Source organism: Acomys russatus, chromosome 22 (assembly GCF_903995435.1).
Source record: "Acomys russatus chromosome 22, mAcoRus1.1, whole genome shotgun sequence".
NCBI lineage: Eukaryota > Metazoa > Chordata > Mammalia > Rodentia > Muridae > Acomys > Acomys russatus.
Genome location: NC_067158.1, coordinates 9247630 through 9270972, shown reverse-complemented (window position 1 = coordinate 9270972; position 23343 = coordinate 9247630). Strand labels below are relative to the sequence as shown.

The 23343-nt window shown below is 47.0% G+C and overlaps 1 protein-coding gene across 1 annotated transcript; it reads right to left on the bottom strand.

Moving 5' to 3' along the window:
- Window positions 1-17572: 17572 nt before the first annotated feature.
- Lgalsl (galectin like) lies at window positions 17573-22875 on the bottom strand. The gene is made up of 5 exons (XM_051165359.1): window positions 22797-22875; window positions 22090-22161; window positions 21836-21924; window positions 21069-21246; window positions 17573-18226 (listed from the first exon to the last, which is right to left on the bottom strand). The coding sequence occupies exons 1-5, from the start codon at window positions 22830-22832 to the stop codon at window positions 18083-18085; spliced, it is 519 nt and encodes a 172-aa protein (XP_051021316.1). The 5' UTR covers window positions 22833-22875; the 3' UTR covers window positions 17573-18082.
- Window positions 22876-23343: the final 468 nt, after the last annotated feature.

The window sequence follows — 23343 nt, the reverse complement described above, 5'->3', positions numbered from 1 at the left end:
GTGTTTGGTGTCCATCATTTTATGGGTCCAAGCAAGGGATTTACACCCTTTCCCTGGTCTGCTGTATCTGATAAGTTTTGGGGCCTGGTTACCCTATACGATTTTAATACAGCTATGTGTGCCCAGAGTCTCAATTCACCTTGACAAATTCACAAAGTGGCTCTCTTTCTACCTTTACAAATAAGACAGTTATCAATCTGGACCAAGGTGGTGCCTGCTGATGTATTTTGTGGGTCCACCCAGGTACTACAGTCATTCTCTTTAAAAAACGGAGTAAAAATATGCTCATAAAAGTCTCCTACGGCAAGGCACTGGCGGAAAACAAAAACAGAAACCTTGGAGTAACTTAGCCGAGGGAGGCACAAGCTGGTCATAAGACTTGACCACCTTATCTTACCAATGACAGTGAAGGAAACGCTAACCCACATATACAGACTTGCAAACTTAGTATACGGTTGAACTGGAACTAACCAGGCATGGTGGTACATGCCTGTAATCCCAGTACTCTGGGAGGTAGAGGCAGGTGGATCTCTGTGAGTTCAAGGCCAGCCTGGTCTACAAAGTGAGTTCAAGATGGCCAGGGACAGAGAGAAACCTTGTCTCAACAAACAAACAAACAAACAAACAAACAAGAACTAATAAAGATTCCACAGCTTGTTATTTCAATCTGTTTCTTTAGTTTTGGTGCAGCCCCTCCATATGTAGCTAAGGCTATCCCAAAACTCATAACCTCTCCTAGCCTCTCCAGTGCTGGAATTACAGGTGTGTGCCGCCAATCCCTGCATAGCTTTTGCGATGAACCACAAGGCTATTTGGTTGGCTCTAGAACTTAGTCCAGTTTCTTTGAGTCACAGCTAATTGGCTGCAATATTGCTATTCTGTGAGATGAGATAGATGCCGTAAACTCTATCAAAAAGTCATCTGTTGAACACCCACTGGATAAGGGGCTTTGTGCTAATAAACATGGAGTGGGGCTTGGTGTGGAGAAAAGCCAGCAGTCACTCACTGAGTAAGTGGGCGGGGCTCCCACTCTTGTAAGGGTAGAGTTGGTCCAAGGCAATTTGTGACATGTGTTGTCTGGGTTTTCTTTCTTTCTTTTTTTTTTTTTTACATTATTTTTTTTTATTAATTTATTCTTGTTACATCTCAATGTTTATCCCATCCCTTGTGTCCTCCCATCCCCCCCCCCCATTTTCCCATTATTCCCCTCCCCTATGACTGTTTGTCTGGGTTTTCTTGATGTCTTCCTTCAAGCCTGGAAGCTTCTTCTCACCCAGGAGTGTCCCCTCCAGCTTCTGCGGACAGTGTTATACCCGTAACTGGCCGTCAGTGCATCTTTCCTTTTAGATGGTCCAAGTCCACAGACACTAATACCTGTTCCTAGGCTGTGACTGGTCACTTTGTTTGCAATCGAGCCGACCTTGTACTCTGGTAGGTGACGGTGGCCCATGAACCCTCATAATGGGGTAAAATGAAGTAAGAACCCTAGAATGGAATAAATAAAGTGATGTAGGACCCTGGATTGAAGAGTAAGACCCCCCCCCTTTTTTTTGGTCTAAGAAACAAAAAGAAGATCTAGTTTTATGAGATGGCCGTAAGCACAGGGTGTTCCAGTATACACAGGTAAGCCATAAAGACTCTTTCATTGCATGAATACCCAGCGGTACTTGATAAGAACCCGACACTCTTTTAGATCCAGGAGCGAAAAAGACAAAGGCCTCCCTCCGCCCCCCCCCCGTCCCTCCCTCCCCTCTCCGCGTCCCCCGCCCCTCCAGCCCCCCGCGCCCTCCCCCGCCCCTCCCGCCCCCCTTTAAGGTGGGAGCGATGGCGTGGGAAAGCTCCCATCCTAGCAGAGCGACTGCAGGTTCTTAGGGATCTTAGGGGACCTCAGTGACGCTTGGAAAAGTGAGGTTGGCAAGCCAGAAGCAGAGCATTACCTCCTTCGGAGATAAGAACCGCTCTTTCACAGGTGGTCCCCAAAACAGTGCCTACAAAATTCCCAGCCCGAACCCTGGTGTCTCCCTGTCGCCTAGGAGGGTAGGCTGGTATCACCTCACGGTGCAGAACTACACAGGTGCTACTGCAAGCGTCCTGCCAGCGGCACTGGCTTTCCATAGGCACATCTGCCAGCGGGCTTGGGCTCGGGCCAAAGTCAGGCAACCGGGAGGTTGAAAACTCAGTTTCAGAGTGCCAGGAGGGCCAGGGAGGTGTCAGTTCTTTTAGAAACCAAAGCCATGGGCTCAGAAACACCACTGGAGGGCGTGGCAACTTTTCAACCCACTGGGAGTGGGGTGATGTGTGGCACAGGGGCCCCTGTGAGAAGAGGGCAGGGCTAGTCTTCCCAAGGACTGCCTTTCCTTTTTCCTTAAAAAATAAAATAAAATCCAGGAGATCTTGATTATATTATCAGAGTTTATAACATTATATTTTAAATAGTGGACACTATAGTTATTGTTTTCTATAACCTATGACATATAATTACTAAATTTTCAAAGGTAGCACAATTTATACAATACATTAATTTAAGTATTTTATTTATTTATTTGTTTGATAAAGGTCTCCTTAGGTAGCCCAGGTTGGCCTCAAACTCATGATTTTCGTCATCCTCTTTCTGGGATTAGAACTGTGAGCACGGCCACCAAGCTTTATGGCTTTATGGCTTTATGGTTTTCATTGACAATGATGAGACATTGGAGGATGGAGTGGGTATTGGTTGTGAGATTTGCACCGACTCTTACCTCTTCCTATATTTTGGTTTATTCTGCAATCCTACCATAATAATTTATCTGCCCACATTCATATCACTTACTTTCTGGTCTGTAAAGTGAGAGCCTACGTAGCCCTTCCCGGTGTATCCAATAACGCTTCTGGAGGTCAAATAAGAATGCAGTCATTGGCGCACGCCTTTAATCCCAGCACTCGGGAGGCAGAGGCAGGCGGATCACTGTGAGTTCGAGGCCAGCCTGGTCTACAAAGTGAGTCCAGGATGGCCAAGGCTACACAGAGAAACCCTGTCTCGAAAAACCAAAAAAAAAAAAAAAAAAAAAAAAAAAAAAAAAAAAGAATACAATCATTTGAATGGGACATCTCCTAATAGTCTTGAGCATCTGAGCACTTGGTCCCCAGTTGGTGGCTCTTTGGAGAGGCGGAGACTGTGTGGCCTTGATGGCGAAAGTGTATCACTGCTGGCGGGCTTTCGGGTGGCCACAGTCCCCAGCTGGCTCTCTGATCCTGTGTGTGGTTTGAGATGTGCCACTCCTCTGCCGCCCACCTCCGCTCTGCCATCATGGATTCCAACCCTTTGGGACTGTATGCCCAATTAAATCTTTCTCCTATAAGCCGCCTTGGCATTTCGTCACAGCAACAGAACAGAAACCAGTGCAAAGGGAAAAGAACTGAGTCCAGGAAGTCTCTGTAGGCTTTAAAACATAAAACATGAAAAGGTCAGCAGAGTTACAAGGACAACCAAAAGGCCCCGGGAAGCTCGGGATTACCGAGGGCCCTGGAGCTCTCTCTGGCCTCCTAATCTTGCTTGATCAGTGAGCTCTGGGTTCAGTGTGTGATTCTGTCTCAAAAAAATAAAATGAAATGAAACGTGGAGAGTGATAGAGGGAAACATCCAGCGTCAATCTCCGGCCTCCATATGCAGGATTACATACACACATATGAATGAATACACACGTGAACTTGTACACCTGCACACAACACACGTACAAATTAACAAACAACAAAAAACAGGCCTAGGTCTGGATTTGTCCCTAGGCTATTGCTTATCACTCCCTACTTTTTTGGTTAAACCGCCAGCAGGCTACAGTCAGTGGAAACCAGGAATAAGGGAATAAGGGAAACGGGCTATGGACCGCTGTCAAAGGTATAGTACTACATACTGTAACCCTCCTTTATTCTTCCGAGAGCCAGCAGACTGTTTTACCGGCCTCTTATGGTTATGTGGTGCCGTGGGACTAAGTGGGCAGGTACCATACGAGGGGACGATGGGCAGGCAGGAGCTTCCACCTTCAGGTCTAGCCCCTTAGAGACATCCTCACTTGTTCCATATGGATCTGCTGATGGGGGAGAGAAGACCCAGAGAAGGTTCTAGGCCCTGGAAATGATTGTCAACTGACCCGGGAAAGAGGCCCCACCGGCCTGCCTGTGGAGGACATCTTAATTAGGTTAAGTGGGGTGGGGCAAACCTGCTTACTGTGGGTGGTGCCGTTCCCGGGCTGGGATCCTGGACTATATAAAAAAGAAGCGCAGGGGGAGGGTGTGGGGGAGGGGGTAATGGGGGGGGGGGCTGTGAGATGACTAAGTGCTTAAGAGCACTGGCTGTTCTTGCAGTTCCCAGCACCTACATGGTGGCTTACTACTGTCTTAATTCCAGTTCCAGGGGATCCATCACCCTCTTCTGACCTCAGGGGCGCCAGGGACTCACATGTTGCCCAGACAAACATGCATTCAAGATAAATAAATAAGAATGAAAAGGAGAGAGTGAATTGAGCACAAGCATTCACGACTCTCTGCTTCTTGACTGCAGAGGCAAAGGATACTGGGAATCGAACCTGGGTCCCCTGGAAGGGCACTCAGCACTCGTAGCTGCCGCGTTACATCTCTAGTCTCTGCGATGTCAGGTAGTCATCCAGCAAGGCCTGCTGCTGCCTGCATGGCTTGGGGTCCTGGAGCCCCGACTAGCAATGGAGAGGAAATGAAGAACGGATGGACACACAGACACATGGTACAGGAAAGCTGGGTCCTGTATGTGGGGTGCTGTCTAATGGAGCTGCACCTCAGAACACACAGGGGAGGGGTTAGCTAGTCTCTGTGGGATGTCTTTGTGAGCAAGCAGTATCCAGCCTTAATGGCTTTGCCAAAGTCCATGGGTCTAAGGCCTTGGAGTTCGTGTATTAACGACACACATTCACTCAGGATGTCACATACTCAGGCCTTCTTCAGCTCCCTAGAGTGGCTGCAGGGCTTCCTGCTTCTGTTTTTATGTTTTGTTTGGTTTGGTTTAGTTTTTTGAGACAGGGTTTCTCTATGTAGCCTTGGCTTCCCTGGACTTGCTTTACAGACCAGGCTGGCCTCGAACTCACAGAAATCTGCCTGCTTCTGCATCCCAAGTGCTGGGATTAAAGGTGTGTGCCACCATGCTTGGTGCTTCCTGCTTCTGTCAATGGAGAGTTTCGATTTTCGAAAGTGTGACTTTTTTGTTTTTGGTTTTGTTTTTTAAAATTCTTTTCTGCTGCTGGGTTCCATGCAGCACTCAGGGAGGCAGAGGCAGGTGGCTCTCTGCGAGTTCGATGCTAGCCTGGTCTACAATGTGACTCCAGGACAGCCACCTTGGCTGTACCTCATTAATGCCTTAAATGTTTCTTTTTCTTTCCTTTCCTTTTCTTTTCTCTTTTCTTCTTCTTCTTCTTCTCCTTCTTCTTCTCCTCCTCCTCCTCCTCCTTCTTCTTCTTTTGTTGTTTTCTGTGTAGCCTTGGCTGTCCTGGACTCACTTTGTAGACTAGGCCAGCCTCAAACTCACAGTGATCCATCTGCCTCTACCTCTGCCTCTCAAGTGCCTTAAATGTTTCATTATGTGGGCAAGGTGACAATGGAAATCAAGGCCTATGTCTTTGAAACAAAATTCATTTTCTGGAGGGGTCGCCACTGCCCTCTAACCTGGAATGCCTTGGGAAACACTGTGTACTTGGAAGACTAAGCTCCTCTTCCCCAGTGCTGCTTTCCTCACCCTGACTTCTCACCCTGTCTCTCCTGCCTCCGGCTTTTCCCTGCCAGGAACCCTGGCTTGGGAGACAGGAGCTCTGGAGTTCCCCTCAGCACCTGCACAGTTTTAAGCAGTTGACCTTATCTCCTTAGATGTCAGCTCTCTCTTCAGTGGGGAGTTAGACACACTGTGCAGCAGACTCCTTGGCTCCTGTCAGCCCGTCCCTTGCTTCAGACCTGGGTCTGTGTCCCAGTCCCTCGGGGGTAATACGTTACCCTTCTGGATATTTCCTGTGTTCTCCTTACAGGTGGAACACAGAGCTTATCTCCAGGACATGACTGTGGGGTGTACTGGCCTGCATGGGGTGTGGGTAGCGGTGCTCTTGGATCAGGAATCTCTGCCATCAGCCGCTCACTGCAGAAGACCCATCCAGGTAGTGTCTGTTTGGGGGGTTTGGCTCTATGCAGGCATAACCCTCATACACACTGAGCGAATAGTTTTACATGTTTTATTTAGGCCATGGAGGACATGGGTTAGAGTGTACCTTGAACCCAGTGGACTGTGAACAGGGCCAACTTGACGCTTTATTTTCAGGAGCAGCAGATGAAATTTCAAATGCCAAGGTTTTTACTGGAGCCCGTATCCCTGGTCTAAACATGTAGGTTCTTTGCTCATCACCAAACTATGTAGTAGTTAAGTAGAAAAGAGAAAACGTGCTCTCTTTTCCCCCTGGAGCTCTAAATAGATTTTTAATAGGCTCCAGAATGGATTTGAAAAAGAAGTGAGCTCTCTGGGTACAGACAAAAGCTGTTCAGGTGGGCTGATAAAGGCTTAAAGGCAGGCATAGAAATCCCAAGGTGGTCTCATCACTTTGCACTTCCCAGCGAGCATTAAACTCTACTCAGAAAGGATGTGTGTGGGGGTACACACGGCGGAGACTAGCTCATCACGGGAGCCTGCCCAGTGAGGAAACAAATGAAAAGCCAAGCACAAGAAAACAAACAAAGAACAACAAACGGGGTAATTAGCAAGGCTGTCCGGGGATTCCCTCCCGGGATCACAGCTGAGCAAACTCATTAGGGCCTAAGTGGCTGTTTCCATCTGCCTGTGGCTGCCGGGTGCACTCTGGTGGCTTGTTGGAGTGAGGATCTCCTGTTGCTGCTCTTTTCCAAGCTACTCGTTAAGCTAGTTAAGCTTTTTAAACCAATGCTGGCAGGTGGGTCAGACGCCATGAACTTCTCCCAAGGAATCAGTCAAAGAGGTAACCGGATACCCCGCTCACCACTGACTGTCACCGCAGAGTACACAGCGGTGGCCTGTGTCTGGTGCTGGTTCCCACCAGAATGTCCGCAGATAGACAGCAGTAAAGTCCCTGCAGAGACATGTCACCTAAGTGTCCTCCACCCGTTTCTTTCTCACATGAGTGTGAGATCCAAGAGGTGATGAGTTACGCTGGACACTGACAAGTATAAGCCCAGAGTGAAAAAAAAATCAGGGCTTGGTAATGTAACTCAGGCTAGAGTACTTTGCCTTAGCGTGTGTGAGCCTCTGCATTCAAATCACAGCACTTCACAAACAAAAGCACTGTCTGTCTGTCTGTCTGTCTCTGTCTCTCTATCTCTTTTTGTCTCTGTGTCTGTCTTTTTCTTTTTCTCTCTCTTGGTCTCTCTGTGTCTGTGTCTGTCTGTCTCTCTATCTCTTTTTGCCTGTGTGTCTGTCTGTCTTTTTCTTTTTCTCTCTCTCGGTCTCTCTGTGTCTGTGTCTGTCTGTTTCTCTCTTTCTCACACATACACAGACTAGACTGTACACCGTGGAGATTGTCAGCTTGATGTGGTTCTGTCAGTGACCCCTTACTGAACTCTCCTAACACGCTGGGCACTGTGATGAGTACCTTACGGAGCGTCTCTTGTGTCATCCATATAGTCACTGTGCAAAGAGTTTTGCAACCCGACATTGCAGGTGAGAAAAAAAAAAAAAAACAAGGCCTGGATTGCTCAACCGTAATCACTACGGCCACACAGCTGATAAGTGGCAAGATCCAGGTTGCCCTCTCTCTGTCATCATGTTTTTCTTCTGCACTCAGACAATGACTTCACTCAAAAGACATCGTGACATACAAATCAGGCACCTCAACACCCCACCCCCCACCCCCCATCCCGCGCTTTAAGAGTCAACGCCAGGAGGCATTCCAGATGGTTTTTAAAGTTTATAGCTCTGGCTGAATTGGAGATCACTATGAAGAGCAAGTTGGCCTCAAATCTGCAGGAATCTGCCTGCCTCCACCTTCTGCGTGGCCAGGATTAAAGGCAAAGGTGCGGGCCACTACACCAGGCCTGCTCCCGTGCGGTTTTATGCCTGTCGACGGATACTGTGTAAGAACCTGCTGTCTCGCTGTAACCTATGGGAGAGCGTCCACCGTGGAAGGTAGCTTCACCGACAAGAAAGTCCAATGGCGGAGGCATCTTCAGCATGTTTCTGCCAGCTCCTGTGCCCAGTGGGTCCCCAGTCTCTCTCAGCCTTCTGCTTGCTCACCTTCTGCCTGCTCTGGGGTGTGGAGTCCGTGGGAAGGACAATGGAAGAATCCAAAGGCTGAGGGGTTTAAGACCCTCTCACCCAGCACCCAATCAGAGATCTGGTTGCTTTGTCACCCAGTACCCAGCACCCAATCAGATATCTAGTTGCTTTTGCACCCAGTACCCAGCACCCAATCAGATATCTGGTTGCTTTCCATCTACTCTTTGATCTATGGCAGAGGTTGCAAAATGACAGCTGGTAGGTCAGATCCAGGCCCCCGATGACCTACACAGCAGACATTATTTTTACCTACTCCGCATTTTGCAACAAGGGCTAGGTCTAGGTGACGGCTGCCGGCATGTCCATTTTACTTAGTCATGTTACTTGCTTGCCCCATGTGTACATTTGATTTAGAGACCTCTGACTTAATTTAGCAATACCCTTTACTCTAGGCCTCTCTACTCAATCCAATTAGGACAACAAGCATTAAACTGGAAGACAGAGAAATGCTCACTTTACGTATTTGCTCGAGAGTACTTACATATTTTGTTAACCTGAAAAAAAAAAAAGATTATTTTTACAAAGTACATTTATGCTTATTTGAAGTTCCCAGGAGGAATCCATTTTTCACCCTTTGCTGATAAGTCTGAGATTTGGATGTAGTCTTTGTGAAAATAGGAATTTGATGTTTTAGGCCTGTTGGACATTTCTGTGTTCTTTGTGTTGTCTCTCTCTCTCTCTCTTTTCTTTTAGTTTACTCCAAGGATTTGGATGTACGCACCCCGGAGGGGCTGTATTCTATATAGGATGGATGTTTCCCAGGCAACAGCAGCCTAGGTTGACTATGGAAACGTAACAGTCATAAGCAACCTTCCTTTGGCAATTCCAAGTGTGTACAAAGAATGCCTGCCTATGGCCGCCAGCTTCCAAGATGGCTCCCAGGCCTATCTTCCTGGTGTCACAATCCGATGTAGCCTCCTCTCAGCTGGGTAGGCTGACCTGAGTGAATGATGGAATATCATAACAGTGTAGCTTCTGAAGGTCCATTTTCTCATTTCCTGCAGTCCTAACTCCTGGGTCAGTCTCTATGTTCACTCTAGCAGTCCTATGGAGAAGACTGCATGGCCAATAGCCCCGTGAGTGAGCCACCCCGGAAGCAGATGCTGAAACTGTTGCCTTCCTAACTGCTGCAACCCTAGGTGGCAGTTGAGTGGCTCTGACTTTCTACATACCAAAAGCTGTATGAACCAATCAATGGCTATTATTTTAAGAAGCTAAAATTTTGGCCAGGCAGTGGTGGCGCACACCTTTAATCCCGGCACTCAGGAGGCAGAGGCAGGTGGAACTCTTGAGTTTGAGGTCAGCCTGGTCTACAGAGTGAGTTCTAGGACAGCTAGGGCTACACAGAGAAACCCTATCTCGAAAAATCAGAAGGGAACAAAATCTTTACAAGGACGTAAATGTTGGGATTGGCCACCATTCGTTCATGAACAAACATTTATTCCTTCCTTGAGACGGGCAAACCGAACGCTCTGGAAATTCAATTCCTCAGTCACTCCGTCACACTAGCCACATTTTAAGTGCTTAATAGCCACATATGCTTGTGGCCGCTATATTAGGCAGGGTGGATTATAGGCTATTCCCCAGGCACCACAGCTGGCTTAGATGAATCTGTGTCTAGAACCCACACAGAGAATAGCTTCCCTCTATAATAAGAAAAGTACCTTCTTGGGCTAAGTGGTGCAGGATTACACACTACAGCCAGCACACACAGGTAAATCGGAGACAGCAGATAGAGATAGAGGGGAAAATAGCTTAATCTTTTAGAAAGGGATGTTTCAGTCTAGCGCTATCACACTCCCAAACTCTTCCCCTTGGCTAGGGCACGAACCAATGGCCTTATAAACGCCAGGCAAGCTCTTCACAGCTGAGCTACATTCCCAGCAGGAGGCGGCTCTCAGGTGTCTAGTGTTACACTTCTCAGGGTTTTTTTTTTTTTTTTCTTCCCCCTCCTAGCTTTGAAGGAGGAGTTGTGTGTTTCATTGGTCAAACAGGAGGTGAAAGACTTGGTTTTCAGTTAGGGCCAACGTGTAAGACATGAAAATGGTATCTTCAATTTTTCATATAACACTGCAGGGAGCCAGAGGGATGCTCTCAGAGGGCCAGGAAACAGCTACCCCAGTGCAATTTGAGTCACATCTCTTTTCTTAGGCTCTTGACTCTTTTAAAGGGATAACAGGTGAACTGCCCACAGGGATTCAGTCGCTCTTTTTCTATATATGACGTTATTTTCCCTTTTGTTCTGTTGCTGAGTAGGTGGAGCGGTAGAATGAGCTTGTTCTGTGTCCCCAGCGTGACGCCTCATAGACAATCCTTGCTCAAGGCTTAGTTGAGAAGGGTTAGCTTTCTAGTCAAACTTAAATGTTTTATAATTAAACAGTACAAAGAAAAACCAACAGAAAAAAAAAATCTGGGCATGGTGGGGGCAAATCTGTAATCCTGGTACTGGCGAGCCTAAGGCAGGGGGAGGGATCAAAAGTCGTGGTCCGCCTGGGCTACCGAGTTAAAAACAAAACAAAACAAAACACCACTTCCCTCCCAAAACACAAAAGGGAAACAAACCAACACAATCCCTCGCTGGAATCTTCTTGTGGAAGTGAAAACTTCAAGACCCATTGGTCCCCACGATCAAGGTGGTACAGTGTGGTGGCCGCAGAAGCCACACTGGAGTCGTTCAGACCCAAAGGCCATCTTGGACCACCCCGCCCAGCACAGAGCATGCGCTTCTCTGCTTGTTGCAGCTCTAAGTATGTGGGGGCGTAAATCTTTCCTTACGTAATGCGTCACACATTTCTCGTTAAGCCAAAAAATTCCTCAAGAGCAGTGGTGCCTGTCTTTTACCTTTTTATCACCCATACTGTCTAATATGGGACCTTCTGAGCAGAGGGCGCCATGCATATTCTAGCCTCATTAGCATATTAGAAGTGAGTCTTTTACTTGGGAGAAGAGCTAAGTGTTTAGACGTGCTTTAAAAGCACAACTAATAAAAAAAAGGCCAGCATTTACTCTTTTGACTTGGGAGACCGAATTTTAAAAGTATGTGCTTGATTTGAAGGGGACTCTCAAGACATCTCCAAGAGTAGCGACAACGCTAGGTGTCTTGATCAAGCCTTTGAGAGGACCTCAGGTAACTGACTTCCAGCCCCTTCTAGCGGCAAACCGCCGGCTTAGGCCGTATGGGATCCCTTCTTCATGTGAGGACTTAAAAAGTTAGTGCTAAGCAAGTGGCTAATTAGAGTCTTAACAGATCACACCACTCAATGAAGACTCTAGTTAGAAATCTTGTTTTCAGCAGGACCTCATTACTTTAGAAGTGCCTCTCTCCTGGTTAAATATTTTATCACTACATTAAATGTTATTTAATATTGTGCTAAAGGTTATTTTAATTGCATTAGGAGAAATCCTGTTTTCTAATGTTATAATGATCTTAATAATTCATATTTTAAAAATCCCTAAGTAGGGGCTAGGACATAGCCCGGTGGATAGTCTTTGCTGTGAAAGTCAGCCTCCAGCCTTCATATGTGTCCCTGCCTACCCATGTGTCCAGATATTTGCAGACACGGGTACACACACACACAAACCATATACATGCACAGAAAAAAAATCCCTAAGTGTATTTTTCTTTTTTTTTGGTTTTTCGAGACAGGGCCATCCTGGACTCACTTTGTAGACCAGGCTGGCCTCAAACTCACAGCGATCTGCCTGCCTCTGCCTCCTGAGTGCTTGAATTAAAGGCCTGGCCTAGACTGGATTTTTTTTGCTGGTATTTGTGTTTTGCTATTAAGTTTTTCTATTTCCCTGAGGAATAGCCCAGGCTAGCCTCAGGTTTGAAACTCTTGTTACCGCTTTTACCTCCTGAATGTGGAACCTCAGATATGCGCCACCAGGCTAGCCCTTGGCTAAATTTTCAATAAGATTCCAATGTAATTGTGGGGAAAACATTCAGATAAGTATGCTTTTTGATTGTTTCTTTATAAAGATATGGAGGGCTGATGTACACATTTGTGTCATGATTATTTTAAACTTTGGCCCCGTCAGCTGTCAGAAACATTTGATTCCAGCCAGTGGCCACCACTGGCTCTCCAAGCGTGTCATCAGCACTGCCCATTCCCACAGGAGGTAAGAGAAGGCTGTTGATTTAAAGAGCCCACCTGAAAACACTTCTCACATCCGGGGGCTACTGCCCCTGCCCCTGCCCCTGCCCCTGACCATAGACTGACCCGCTCCTCCTCAGCTCAGAAGAGCAGTTTAGGTAAACTGTAATCATTTGTTTCAATTATTTTAAAATTGAGACCACCTGGGTGCTGTGGCCTGGAAAACAGGGAGACACTGACAGACTGGAAGGTGCAGGGTTTATTAGCAAATGTTTGTGATTGTTCTAGATCCTGAAAGCTTAGGAAGGCCTCAAAGGTCCCAAACCCACATCATGCCTGGGGCCCTGTGGCTGGCTCACTACTTCCCAGGACCTATTATTTAGAGACTGTCTTTGTTACCCTATCAAACAATGGCGCCTCCTTCCCAGGCTTGCTCACCTGGCCACCGGCTCCTTCTGGGCAGTTGAAGGGTGTATCAAAGTAATGAACAAGTCAGTGGCTATTTCTTCTCTTGTTCTCTAGGGTGGTATTGTTTCGGCATCTTAGACACACCCACTTTAATTAATTATGAAGTATGTTTTGCAAGGCAGTTTTTGGCTTTATACAGGATACTTTTTTTTTTTTTAAAGGGTAAATCATTGTGAAACTGCATGGTGATTAAGACTAAGGCAGCTGGAGGCAGTCTCAGAGTGTTCACTCAGGTGCACTTTCTTATGAAGACTCTGAATTGATTCCAAGGTCCCATGAAAAGTCGCTTGGGCCAGGCATGGTGTCGCATGCCTTTAATCCCAGCACTCGGGAGGCAGAGGCAGGTGGATTGTTGTGAGTTTGAGGACAGCCTGGTCTACAAAGTGATGCCAGGACAGCCAAGGCTACACAGAAAAACCCTGTCTTGAAAATAAAAAGAAAGAAAGAAAGAAAGAAAGAAAGAAAAGTCAAGTCACTTGGGCCTCTGCTCTTACCCTTAGCTTGCTTTCAGGTTGTAAGACACCATGTATTGGTCTTATCGAATATCTGGGCCTCACAGTGGATAACTGAAACACTAAGAAGGAAGATGAGCCTCTCCTAGGACCTGTCTTTCAAGGGTGTGCACTATTTACAGTGAACGGCAGCGAGACCCCAGGTCCTTACCTAACCCAAACAAGAAGCAAGTTTACAGGAAGGGCAACTTACACAGTTAAAGCAAATTTCCTTTTACCACAGTGCATTTCGGATTAAGAGGCAAGGACACGACCTGCTGAGTGATGCCAGGGGCAGAGCTGAGAGCGGAAGACGCATCAGTCACAGCACTTCAGAACTCAGGGCCAACAGCCCGAGTCAGGCACTGGGAGATTTTGAAGGGCAGCTTCACCTGGGACCTAAGACCACCTACACCTAAGATGTTTTTCTTGTGAACACACAAACTCCTAGGTACTGCCAGATTCATGGATAGAATTTCCCGGAGGCAAGGATAGAGTACTCTGGGCAAGTCATCCCATTGACATGTAAAGCCACCTGGGTCTTTTTAACTCACTGACTGATCTTGGTGTTTAGAACAGCAATTGACACAACGCAACAAACACCTGGCCAGTGAATGACAGCCCTAAGTGGTTGGAGCCTTTAGAGGCTCTAATTACTGATCTCGGTTAGACATCTAATTTAGCCTGCCGTCACAAACCTGGCGGAATGACCTATCCCCCAAGGACGTTTCATTGGTCTCTGCCCGACAGCCTCAGCAAATTGTCTCACCTCAGTAGCCCTCTCCCTACCTGGACTGAACTGCGGAAGTCAGGGCAGAGCAAGTAGCAAACCTCAGTCTGCCTTCTTAAAAAAAAGAGAAGGAAAGGATTGTTAAATTAGTTAGGAGTAGCCGGGTGTGGTGGCGCTCGCCTTTAACCCCAACACTCGGGAGGCAGAGGCCAGCTTAATCTACAAAGGACATCCAGGGCTGTTTCACAGAGAAACCCTGTCTCAAGAAAGCCAAACAAAAACAATGAAATGGGGAGTGAGACCCCATGTTGGCAGCTGAAGCTAGGGTTATTTCTGTAGGTTTCCAGTTTTATTCGCAGGTGGAATAGGCAAAGGATCAAAATTCTGGCCTAAACAGAAGAGAAGGCCAGGCTGCTGTGCATGCTCTGTACAAAGACTGTACTTAAAGGACTATCAACAACCCATCATCCCTTCATTGGAGGATAGCCTGATACGCTGAAGCAGGAGGATGGCAATTTGGAGGCTAGCTCGGACTACACAGTGGCACCTGGACAGGGGTTGGGGGAAGTGGAGAGAGGGCAGGAGACCCACAACATCCTAAAGGAGAGTGGACGGAGAGACGCACACCACTGTAGCGTGCACCCTCACAGTGCAGTAGGGCTCAGCAACGTAAGGGGACCGAATATGGCTCAAACACACCGTGCAAATTCAAAGAAGCCAACTCTAAAACATTACAGGGTGAAATGCTGTGTGACTCTGTCATTTACAATATTACAGAAAGCACAAAGCTGCAGCAAGGGAGAACAGATCAGGGGTTGCCTGGCCAAAGATTGGGGTTGGAGATATTTAAACAGAATGGACGGGGGTGGGTGGGGGGGAGCGATGGAGCAATGATCCTCTATCCTGACTAAATAGTTACACACTAAATCTATGCATGCACCAGCTTCATAGAACTGTGTCCCAAATAGTAAGGTCAATGCATGCAGAATAGCATTTGTTTTATGTTTTATTAAAACAGAACCCAGGCGTCCAGAAAATAAGCTCACTAGGTCTCTAGAGGCCTCTGAAACATTTTCCTTTATCACTGTGGGAAACAAAGTACAGGTGGTCCTACAGCAAGGGAGAAAGCACATGGACCATGGCAGCTACATTAGATCTAGGGCCAAATGCAGCATATAACGACCCAGAAGCTACCTTGTAGAAAATTCCTTTATTATAGTGCAAATAACTTTCAGCAGTGACATAATGTAACAACACATTTAACAATACTTTACACCACGCAGTAAATAAGAAAGTGTTTCTTTGAAAATATGCCATCGTAGGAATATTATCTTTATATTAATGCCGGAAAATGCCAAAGCTGTTTTCTCAAGGCAATAGGGCTCCATCCTTTTTTTTGGAAAGTTTCTCTTAATGCACACGGATTTGCCATTTAATGCATTGTCAATTCTAAGAGCGATCTCTTAGGAGGTTTTAGAGAAGTTGGCAAGATTTGAAACTGGGCTTCAAAATTTAAAAAAATAACAATTTTAAGACAGTTCTGGGACAGCCCAGAAAATGGAAGTCACTTCGATTAACTTGATAGATACATATTTACTCCAATTCTGCTGCCGATTGTCTAAAGCCTGTTTATTTCCCCAGAGCCTGACTGGTATCCCTTGGTTTTGGTTATTGCAAAACCAGGGCCCTGGGTAGATATAACTCCTTACTTATATGAATACTGGCTCTGTGAAGCTTTAAATCACACGTTCCATCCTGAGATTCCCACATTAGACCTCTCAGGCTGAGGAGAGTGTGAACGTGTCCTAGTTTTTAGCTAGCTATCAGGACAGTGGGATGTGTCCCCTATTTATTTAGCTAGTCCCAAATCAACCCATCACACCACTTACATGAATCCCAGGAGGATGCCCAGAGAGGACCCCTTGACCTGCAGGGTGATGGCTTAACACTGTTTTACCAGCCTAAGGGATTGGTGGCTTACGAGTCTCTTACACTCCCTAGTTGCCTAGCCTCTGCTGAATTATACTTGCCTGGCCCTTCAGAAGAGCCCTCCTGGGGGGTGCCTTACCACATGAGTTAAATCCAAATCCTTACAAATGTTTTTCAGGGTGCTTTCTAAGTCTCTTGACAAACACTCCTCTGAGAAATTGATCACAGGCTTAAAAAAAAAAAAAATACCTGGAGCTACAAAACAGCTCTCATGGCTGACTATGGCTGAGAAGCCAGCTGGTACATAAAGCTTTTTAAGATGCAGCTGGACTTGGTGGACAAGTCTTTGTATATAACACCGCGGAACTGTGCTAGACAGTTTCAAAGTTGAGAAGAGTCCAGATATATCATCTATAAAAAAATTCATTATTTTAGTTTGCTTTATTTATCTTAGACTTTGGTTCTGAAACACTGTCTACATTCTTGATACATGAAGATGACACGGCCACTTCAGGGCCTCTGCATGTTGTGTAAAAGAATCTTAAAAGTGAAGCAGGACATGGAGATGCCTTAATGACACATGTACTGTACAAACAGAACCTAAATTATATATAAATACATACCCACCCCGCACTTCCTTCTTCTCCCACTACCTGGCCAAAGCAATGCCAAGGGCCCTTCTCTCCAGGACAATGTCTACGACTCCAAGCATGCCCAGCCTTGCAGGTACATTAATAATCTGCGGCCTACTGCTAGAGACAGCTTCAGTTCCATCGGTTCTGCAAGTGTAGGGAAGCAGTCTCTCCGGCAGCATGGACACTATTGGCTGGACTCAAACACCTGACGTCCTGGTACATAATCTTTCTGATGACCTAACTGGATCCCACCTTGTCCTACCTCCTGCAAGCCACCAAGGCGGCACCGTCTACGCAGAAGCTCCAAAGGCATTGCTTAGGGATACGGGGGAGGGGCTCAGAAGAAAAATTATACAATGAGCTAAAAGCCTAAGTTGATATAAATTATTTGGGGCACTTTGCTTCTGCCTTACACTGAGTTCAGGAATAATTTTCATACTATACTATTAAAAAGTGATATAATATTTACTTTAAAAGTTGCCGATGCAGTCACCTCTTATATGCTTTCCATTAATTTAATAGCAACTTAATGAGCGATTATGTAAATCTAGGGAGTCGTTAGCCTTAAGGAAGCCAATACTGTGCTAATTCACAAGAAGGAGAAAAAGCAATGCAAACAAAAGTTCACATCATCGACAAAAACTTAAGTTTTATCGAAGTGTAGCAAAATTTCCCCAAAAGTACTTAGAGCAGATTATGTTAAGAAGCCAAAGCTGAGGGGTGTGGAGAATACGTTCAGATTCTTTAAGGTATAAATCCACTTGTTTTATGCTTGTAATAGTTAACTTCCCCCTCAGACCTAAGTTCATAATTTTAGACATTGCTCTAATACACATACTAAATATAAATAAATAACTGAGAAAGCTTAAAAAGCCGAGTTAACATGATGCTGCGCAAAAAAACAAAACAAAACAAAACAAAAAAAACAAAAAAACAAACCAACAAAACTAAATCGAAGCCAAAAAACCCCAAGGAAACATACAAACCAAACCTTGCACAATCTACATTCTATGTAAATACCCTGACTAAAATGTCGGTTGTGCTTACACAATTCCATTTCAGTGCAGAAACGCACCGATTTGGTGTACCGTTGTTGTTTTCAAGGTCTTTAGCACTTTTGTTTCTAAATATCACCTTGCTCTGAAATGACGGATAATTGCTACCAAATCATAAATCACCACAAGTCCATTTTAGTCTAGTCTGAATAAAATCCAGCATAAATGTATTACTTTGTTCTCAGTATAATGGCTCGGCCGTCTTTCTTGTGAGCTTTCTTCCTCTGGGCAAAGCACAGATGAAGTTGTCATTCGGACTTAAACTGCACAGAAAGAGACAGTGAAATGTGCCTTTTTGTTTTCGTTTTACGTCTCCGGATCTTGCTAGGACACTTCTGTCAGACAGTCATGAGGCTGTGGCACCTGATCCTATTTGAAACAGAAGCGCTTTAACCGTCAGCCGAGTTTGGTGATCTGGAGGTCCCCATTGATCTTTATGGTGTCAATTGCAGATAAGGTTTGAATACGATGGTAAAAATCGAAAAGTTGGTGTCCATCCACAAACACTCTGAACCGCGGGTGCTCGCAAAGAATCTCCACCTAGAAGAAACAAAATCGTAACAAACGCAGTTTGGGATGGAGCCCGATAGGAGGAGGGAAGCAAACAAAAAACCCAGCAAATCCACACTTCATTGCAGACAAGAAAAGCAACGCCCCCAGTAAACCTCAACACGCCAAGATGCTGAGAGCTGGAGTGCAGGCTGCTGGCTTCCACTCCCCCAACTCTCAGTGCAGGAAGTCCAGGGCCCTGTCCACAAATATGCACTCTCACCAGTGCCAAGGAAGTGCTGAGATGCTGGGGCACAGAACCCATTTTGAGAACCATTGCTCCTCCTATACGTCAAGTGGAGATCTAAAGAGGGCTCGATCTGTTTGTATGACACTCCAGGCCTATTCCATCCTAACTGCAGGGGCGCCTCTCCTGAGGCAAGATTGACTGGTAGCCATTAGCAGCAGCTAATGACAGTCTAGACAAACATGGTAAACACTACGGCAGAGAGGGAGGATTACATAGTAATTACCACGGGGACCAAGAATGTGTAATTAACAAGGCTTTGTTAAGCCAAACAAACAATGATTCCACAAGCTAAACCTTTTCCCTCTTCTCTTCCATAATTCACCACAGCCCCGCCCCCCACATTTCTCTGTGTAGTCCTGGCTGTCTAGGAACTCGCTCTGTAGACCGGGCTGGCCTCGAACTCAGAGATCTACCTGCCTCTGCCTCCCGGGGGCTGGATTTAAGGCGTGCGCCACCACCTCCCAGCCGTGACCAAGTTGGCTGTGTGCTATGCTGCTTTTAGAAAAGTCTTGGCAGGCTCCGTGCAGGAGACTCCATATGTGATATTAATCACATTTGATTCGCATGCACATTACTGTTTATATCATATCACCCGGAAGTTCTATTTCACTCCATTTTTGTTGTTGAGAAGCACAGCGTTCCTCCTAGTCAGAAGCTCTTAACATCCGAGAGAGCGCAGTTGGTGACATACTTGTCTTGCGAGCAAGAGGACCCAAGTTTAATTCTCTAAACTCCCGCAAAAATGCCAGATCCAGAATGCAGCTGTGACACCAGCAGTGGGGTGGTGGTGACAGGGAATACTTGGGTCACCGGACAGCCAGTTTAGCAGCATGGGTGAGATGAGGACAGAAGACCCTGTCTTAAAGAAGGAGGGGGATATTGCTCCTAAGGATGATGCCTGAACGGTACTCCAGCCTGCAAGTCTACACATCCTGGCACAGCAAGAGGAGCCCATAAGGGCTCACCATTCTAAAGGAGCTAAGGTAACTTCCTACATATGATTACAAGCAGAAAAATCTCATCTCTATCACTGATGTAAAAAACGTTATCAATTTTTCTTTTGCCCTAGACTATAATAAGAAAGAAGAAGACGTCACAAGGTCTTGAGAAGTTCTACATGAGGTGTTAGATATTAAGAGGCCTTTTTTATTCTGGCTTATAAGCAGAATGGAGCTTTTAATAAAGATGGCATTCCCGTGATGGACGGTAAGAATGTTCATGCACACCTGACATGCACACACATGTCACCAGGCCTGACATGTCAGCAAGTGTCCCGTCCCCCCCACCTCTACCTTAATTTTGGCTTTTCAGGATGTACACATGGCTGTCTTAGACTTGCTTTGTAGACCAGGCTAGCCTCAAACTCACAGTAATCTGCCTGCCTCTGCCTCCCTGAGTGCTGGGATTAAAGGCATGAGCCACCACGTCCGGCTGGAAGTGCCTTTTTATATTTTTATATACTGACTTGCACCTCTTATTTGGCATTGTCCTACAGAGGAGGGCAGTGGTACAGTTGCCTAGTGAGATGGCAAATTTGAGTTTGGTTTTCTGCCTATTAGATAGTGGGAGCAAACTGACATTATCCAAGCCCAAGGGAAGAAATTTGTCATCCACACAGCTTGTGACCATGAACAGACAACTTAATGAACCCATAGGGGAAAATAAATATACAAATATAGACTCATTAGTGAAGGGAACAAGAGAAAATGAAATGATAGTCATTTAAACCCATAACTAATAAGGTTTTGAGCTACTTAAAGGCTGAGAAACATGAAAATTCTGGATGCTCATTAATATTTAATAATTAATCAGACACTTGGGGGTGAATTATCACTACATTTCTAACACTATGTTGTGTTATACAGAAAATTATTACTAGATTATTATTAATATTCTCTAATAATTATTCTCTAAACCCCCACAAAAATGCCAGATCTAGAATGGGCCTGTAGCACAGGTGGGGAGTTGAGACAGGACTCCACAGGTGGAGAGAGATACCTGGGCTCGCTGATCAGCCAGTTTAGCCTAATCAGCGGGATCCAGGCCAATGAGAGAATAATAATTAAATTATTACTCCCAGCTTGGCCTGATGGCACAGGCCTGTAATCCAAGCTACTCTGCAAACTAAGCCAGGAGGATTACAAGTTCAAGGCCAGCCTGGGCAATTTAATAAGCTCCAATTTCAAAACAGAAATCACAAAGTGGGTTGGGATTGCCGCTGAACCTTACCTAATGTGCACTAAGCCTTGGGTTCAATCCCCAGTACCTTCCCGAAAGTAAGCAAGTAAATAATTAATACCTCCTCCATATTGGCTATGTAGAACTGTGGCTAAGTATTTAGCAATTAGGTACGCATATATGTATCCATTAACGAAACATATGGGCTGACAAGAGTCAAGAGCTACCGTGGTGGCATTATGTATTAATGTCTACCAGCGAGCAGGCTGCTTTGGTTGATTTTCATTCTTTTCTCACTGCTGGGCGACAAGTTTCTTGGACACGAAGGAATTCTTAAAGAGCTCTTGGCACACAACAGAGAAGGCGTAAGCCAGGGCCCTGCCAACGCTGCACTCAGGCACCTACCCTGAATGGCTGGTCCGGGATGAATGGGAAATAAGGAATTGCTGACTGCTCTTCACCCTTTTCTCCTGAAATACAAGAGTTTCTGAGGAGCTGCCGGTCTGTGAAGACAGCTTTGAGTTCAATCGCCACATCGGCAGGAGGATCTTCCGAGTCACCACACGTCAAGCTGATGGCAAAGCTAAAAAGGAAACAGTGTCACTTAGCTTGAGTTAGATGTAACATTTTAACTTGACCCAGTTCCTCCTCCTGTGGGTTCATCTGCTTTTAATGGGCTGCTACTGTTTACACAGAGTTTAAACACAGAGGAGGATTACACTCAACCAAATAGATTTTGTTACCTAAAGCAGGCTTTGGTGAAAACTTCAGTGTAATTGAAAATACTTGCAACTGAAGACTTCAAATGCCCCAGGCCACCGGTGCAGTGCCTTAATCCACTTCAAAATTCTCAGAAAGGCCCTCCACCCAGAAGTTGGCAAGGGAAATACCTTGTAAGTTTTGGTTCTTATTTATTCTAATAGCTTTGGCTACAAGTACGTTTCAAAACCAAAAAAAAAAGTCTTTTTGGCCTCCTCAAGGGTCAAAGAGAAACTGTAGGCCTATTTTTATCAGTGCTGATATAAATAGCTAATGAGATGATGCCTAGGATTCATACACATTCTTTTCCTGGGAACATGGAACTTTTCTTGGCACTAACTAGCAACACTGTCTACAAGGAGAGGAAGAGGAGGAGGCATCCACCGCTGGACACCGCAGGGCCCTGCCCTTACCTTTCTGGGTTGAGGTCTACGATGCCCATCACTAATACCTTCTTGCCTGGTCGCATGCCACCTTTAATGTGTCCACAAAATGGAACTATCTGCAAAGGAGGTGGGAGAAACAGGAAGTTTACATGCTGTTATAACAAGGGAGAGCCAAGCCCTCAGCTCTGAAGACCTGACCCGTGAGAAAAGCAAGAAAAATGCATCAGAAAGGAAGAAGAAAAAGGATAAAGGCCACCGAGACACTGAGCACATTGATTTACCAGTCGTGGGAAGTACACGTCGGCTTGAACTGGAGAACCCAGGGAGTTGTTTAAGTGCCCATCATCAAGTTTCTAAAAATAGAAGCACACAGATTGGCTTTCCACAGACCCTGGTTTATTAGAATGGAAGGTGAGGAATCAACACAGATCTGTGGGTACCCTGCAGCCCTCCACAGACACACAGGCAGCGTCTACATAACGATGCCTCTTTATAGACCATTAAATAACCGCGAAACAACCCCCGGCCTTTCGACCCGGTCTAAGCCTCTGATGATCCCCAGACTCTTCAGACCGGATCAAATTCAAGGTCGCCGCCCTCCCGGGGAAGCAAAGGCCGTGTAGGTGGGCGGCAGGCCCCTCTCCCAGCACAAGCGCTGCGGGAACCTCTGCCCGCAGGCCTGTCCTCCCGGGACGTGGCTGGAATGCTGCGACAGCGCTCCGCTACACCCGGGAGCCCCTGTCGCCGGACCGGTTCCAAAGGGGGAAATCCCCGGACGCCGGGGCCGCGGCCCCACAGTAACGCACGTGCACGCACACGCGCCCGGCGCGCACCTGGCCCGCGCCCTCCCGCCCCGCGCCCGGGGGCCCCCGAGCTCCCACCCCGCGGCGGTTGACAGGTACGGCGCCTCTCGCAGCGCCGCGGCTCGGTAGCCCTCGCCCCCCCGGCCCGCCAAGCTTCCCGCCTCTCGGGCGGCCACTGTACTCACCACCACGGCGTCACTGTCGGCCACCGACCCCGCCATGTTCCTGCAGCGAGCGGCGGGGACGCGGCGGCGGCGGCTGCGGCGGCGGCGGGCGCGGGTTCGAGCCGGGCGCGCGCACACCCGAGCGCGCGCGCACGCCCGAGGCTGGCGCGGCCGCAGCGCCCGGGAGGGGGAGGGGAGAGAAGGCGGGCTGCGCGGAGGTCGCAGCGGCCGAGGGATGACGGTGGCGAGGGCCACAGTGCGTCCACCCGGGGTGGCATTTAAAGGCGGCAGGGCCCGGCTTGGGAACCGTGGACCGGGAACAGGGCGGGGACGAGGCCAGGGCGCCGCGGCTTGCTCAGCGTGCCCTGCCCCACGGCCATTGGACGGTGGCTGGAGGCCGGGGAGGGCGGTGGCACGTCGGCGGAAGGTGGGTGGGGCTGGAGAAGAGGAGAGGGAAGGCCCCTGGTGGGCCAGGTGACAGGTGCTGGGGACACTCCTGGCTCGTGGCCGAATCACTCACCTCCTTCCGCATCTTTGGGGACCTGGTGGTCTGATGAGGAGCAAGGTC

What these genes read in the sequence shown, in the direction of transcription:
- Lgalsl (XM_051165359.1), bottom strand. Translation starts at nt 22,832, where the DNA reads ATGGCGGGGTCGGTGGCCGACAGTGACGCCGTGGTG. An exon ending in ACGTGTACTTCCCACGACTG is followed by an intron (nt 21,925 to 22,089) that starts GTAAATCAATGT and finishes CCTCCTTTGCAG; the next exon opens with ATAGTTCCATTTTGTGGACA. An exon ending in GTAGACCTCAACCCAGAAAG is followed by an intron (nt 21,247 to 21,835) that starts GTAAGGGCAGGG and finishes TTTCCTTTTTAG; the next exon opens with CTTTGCCATCAGCTTGACGT.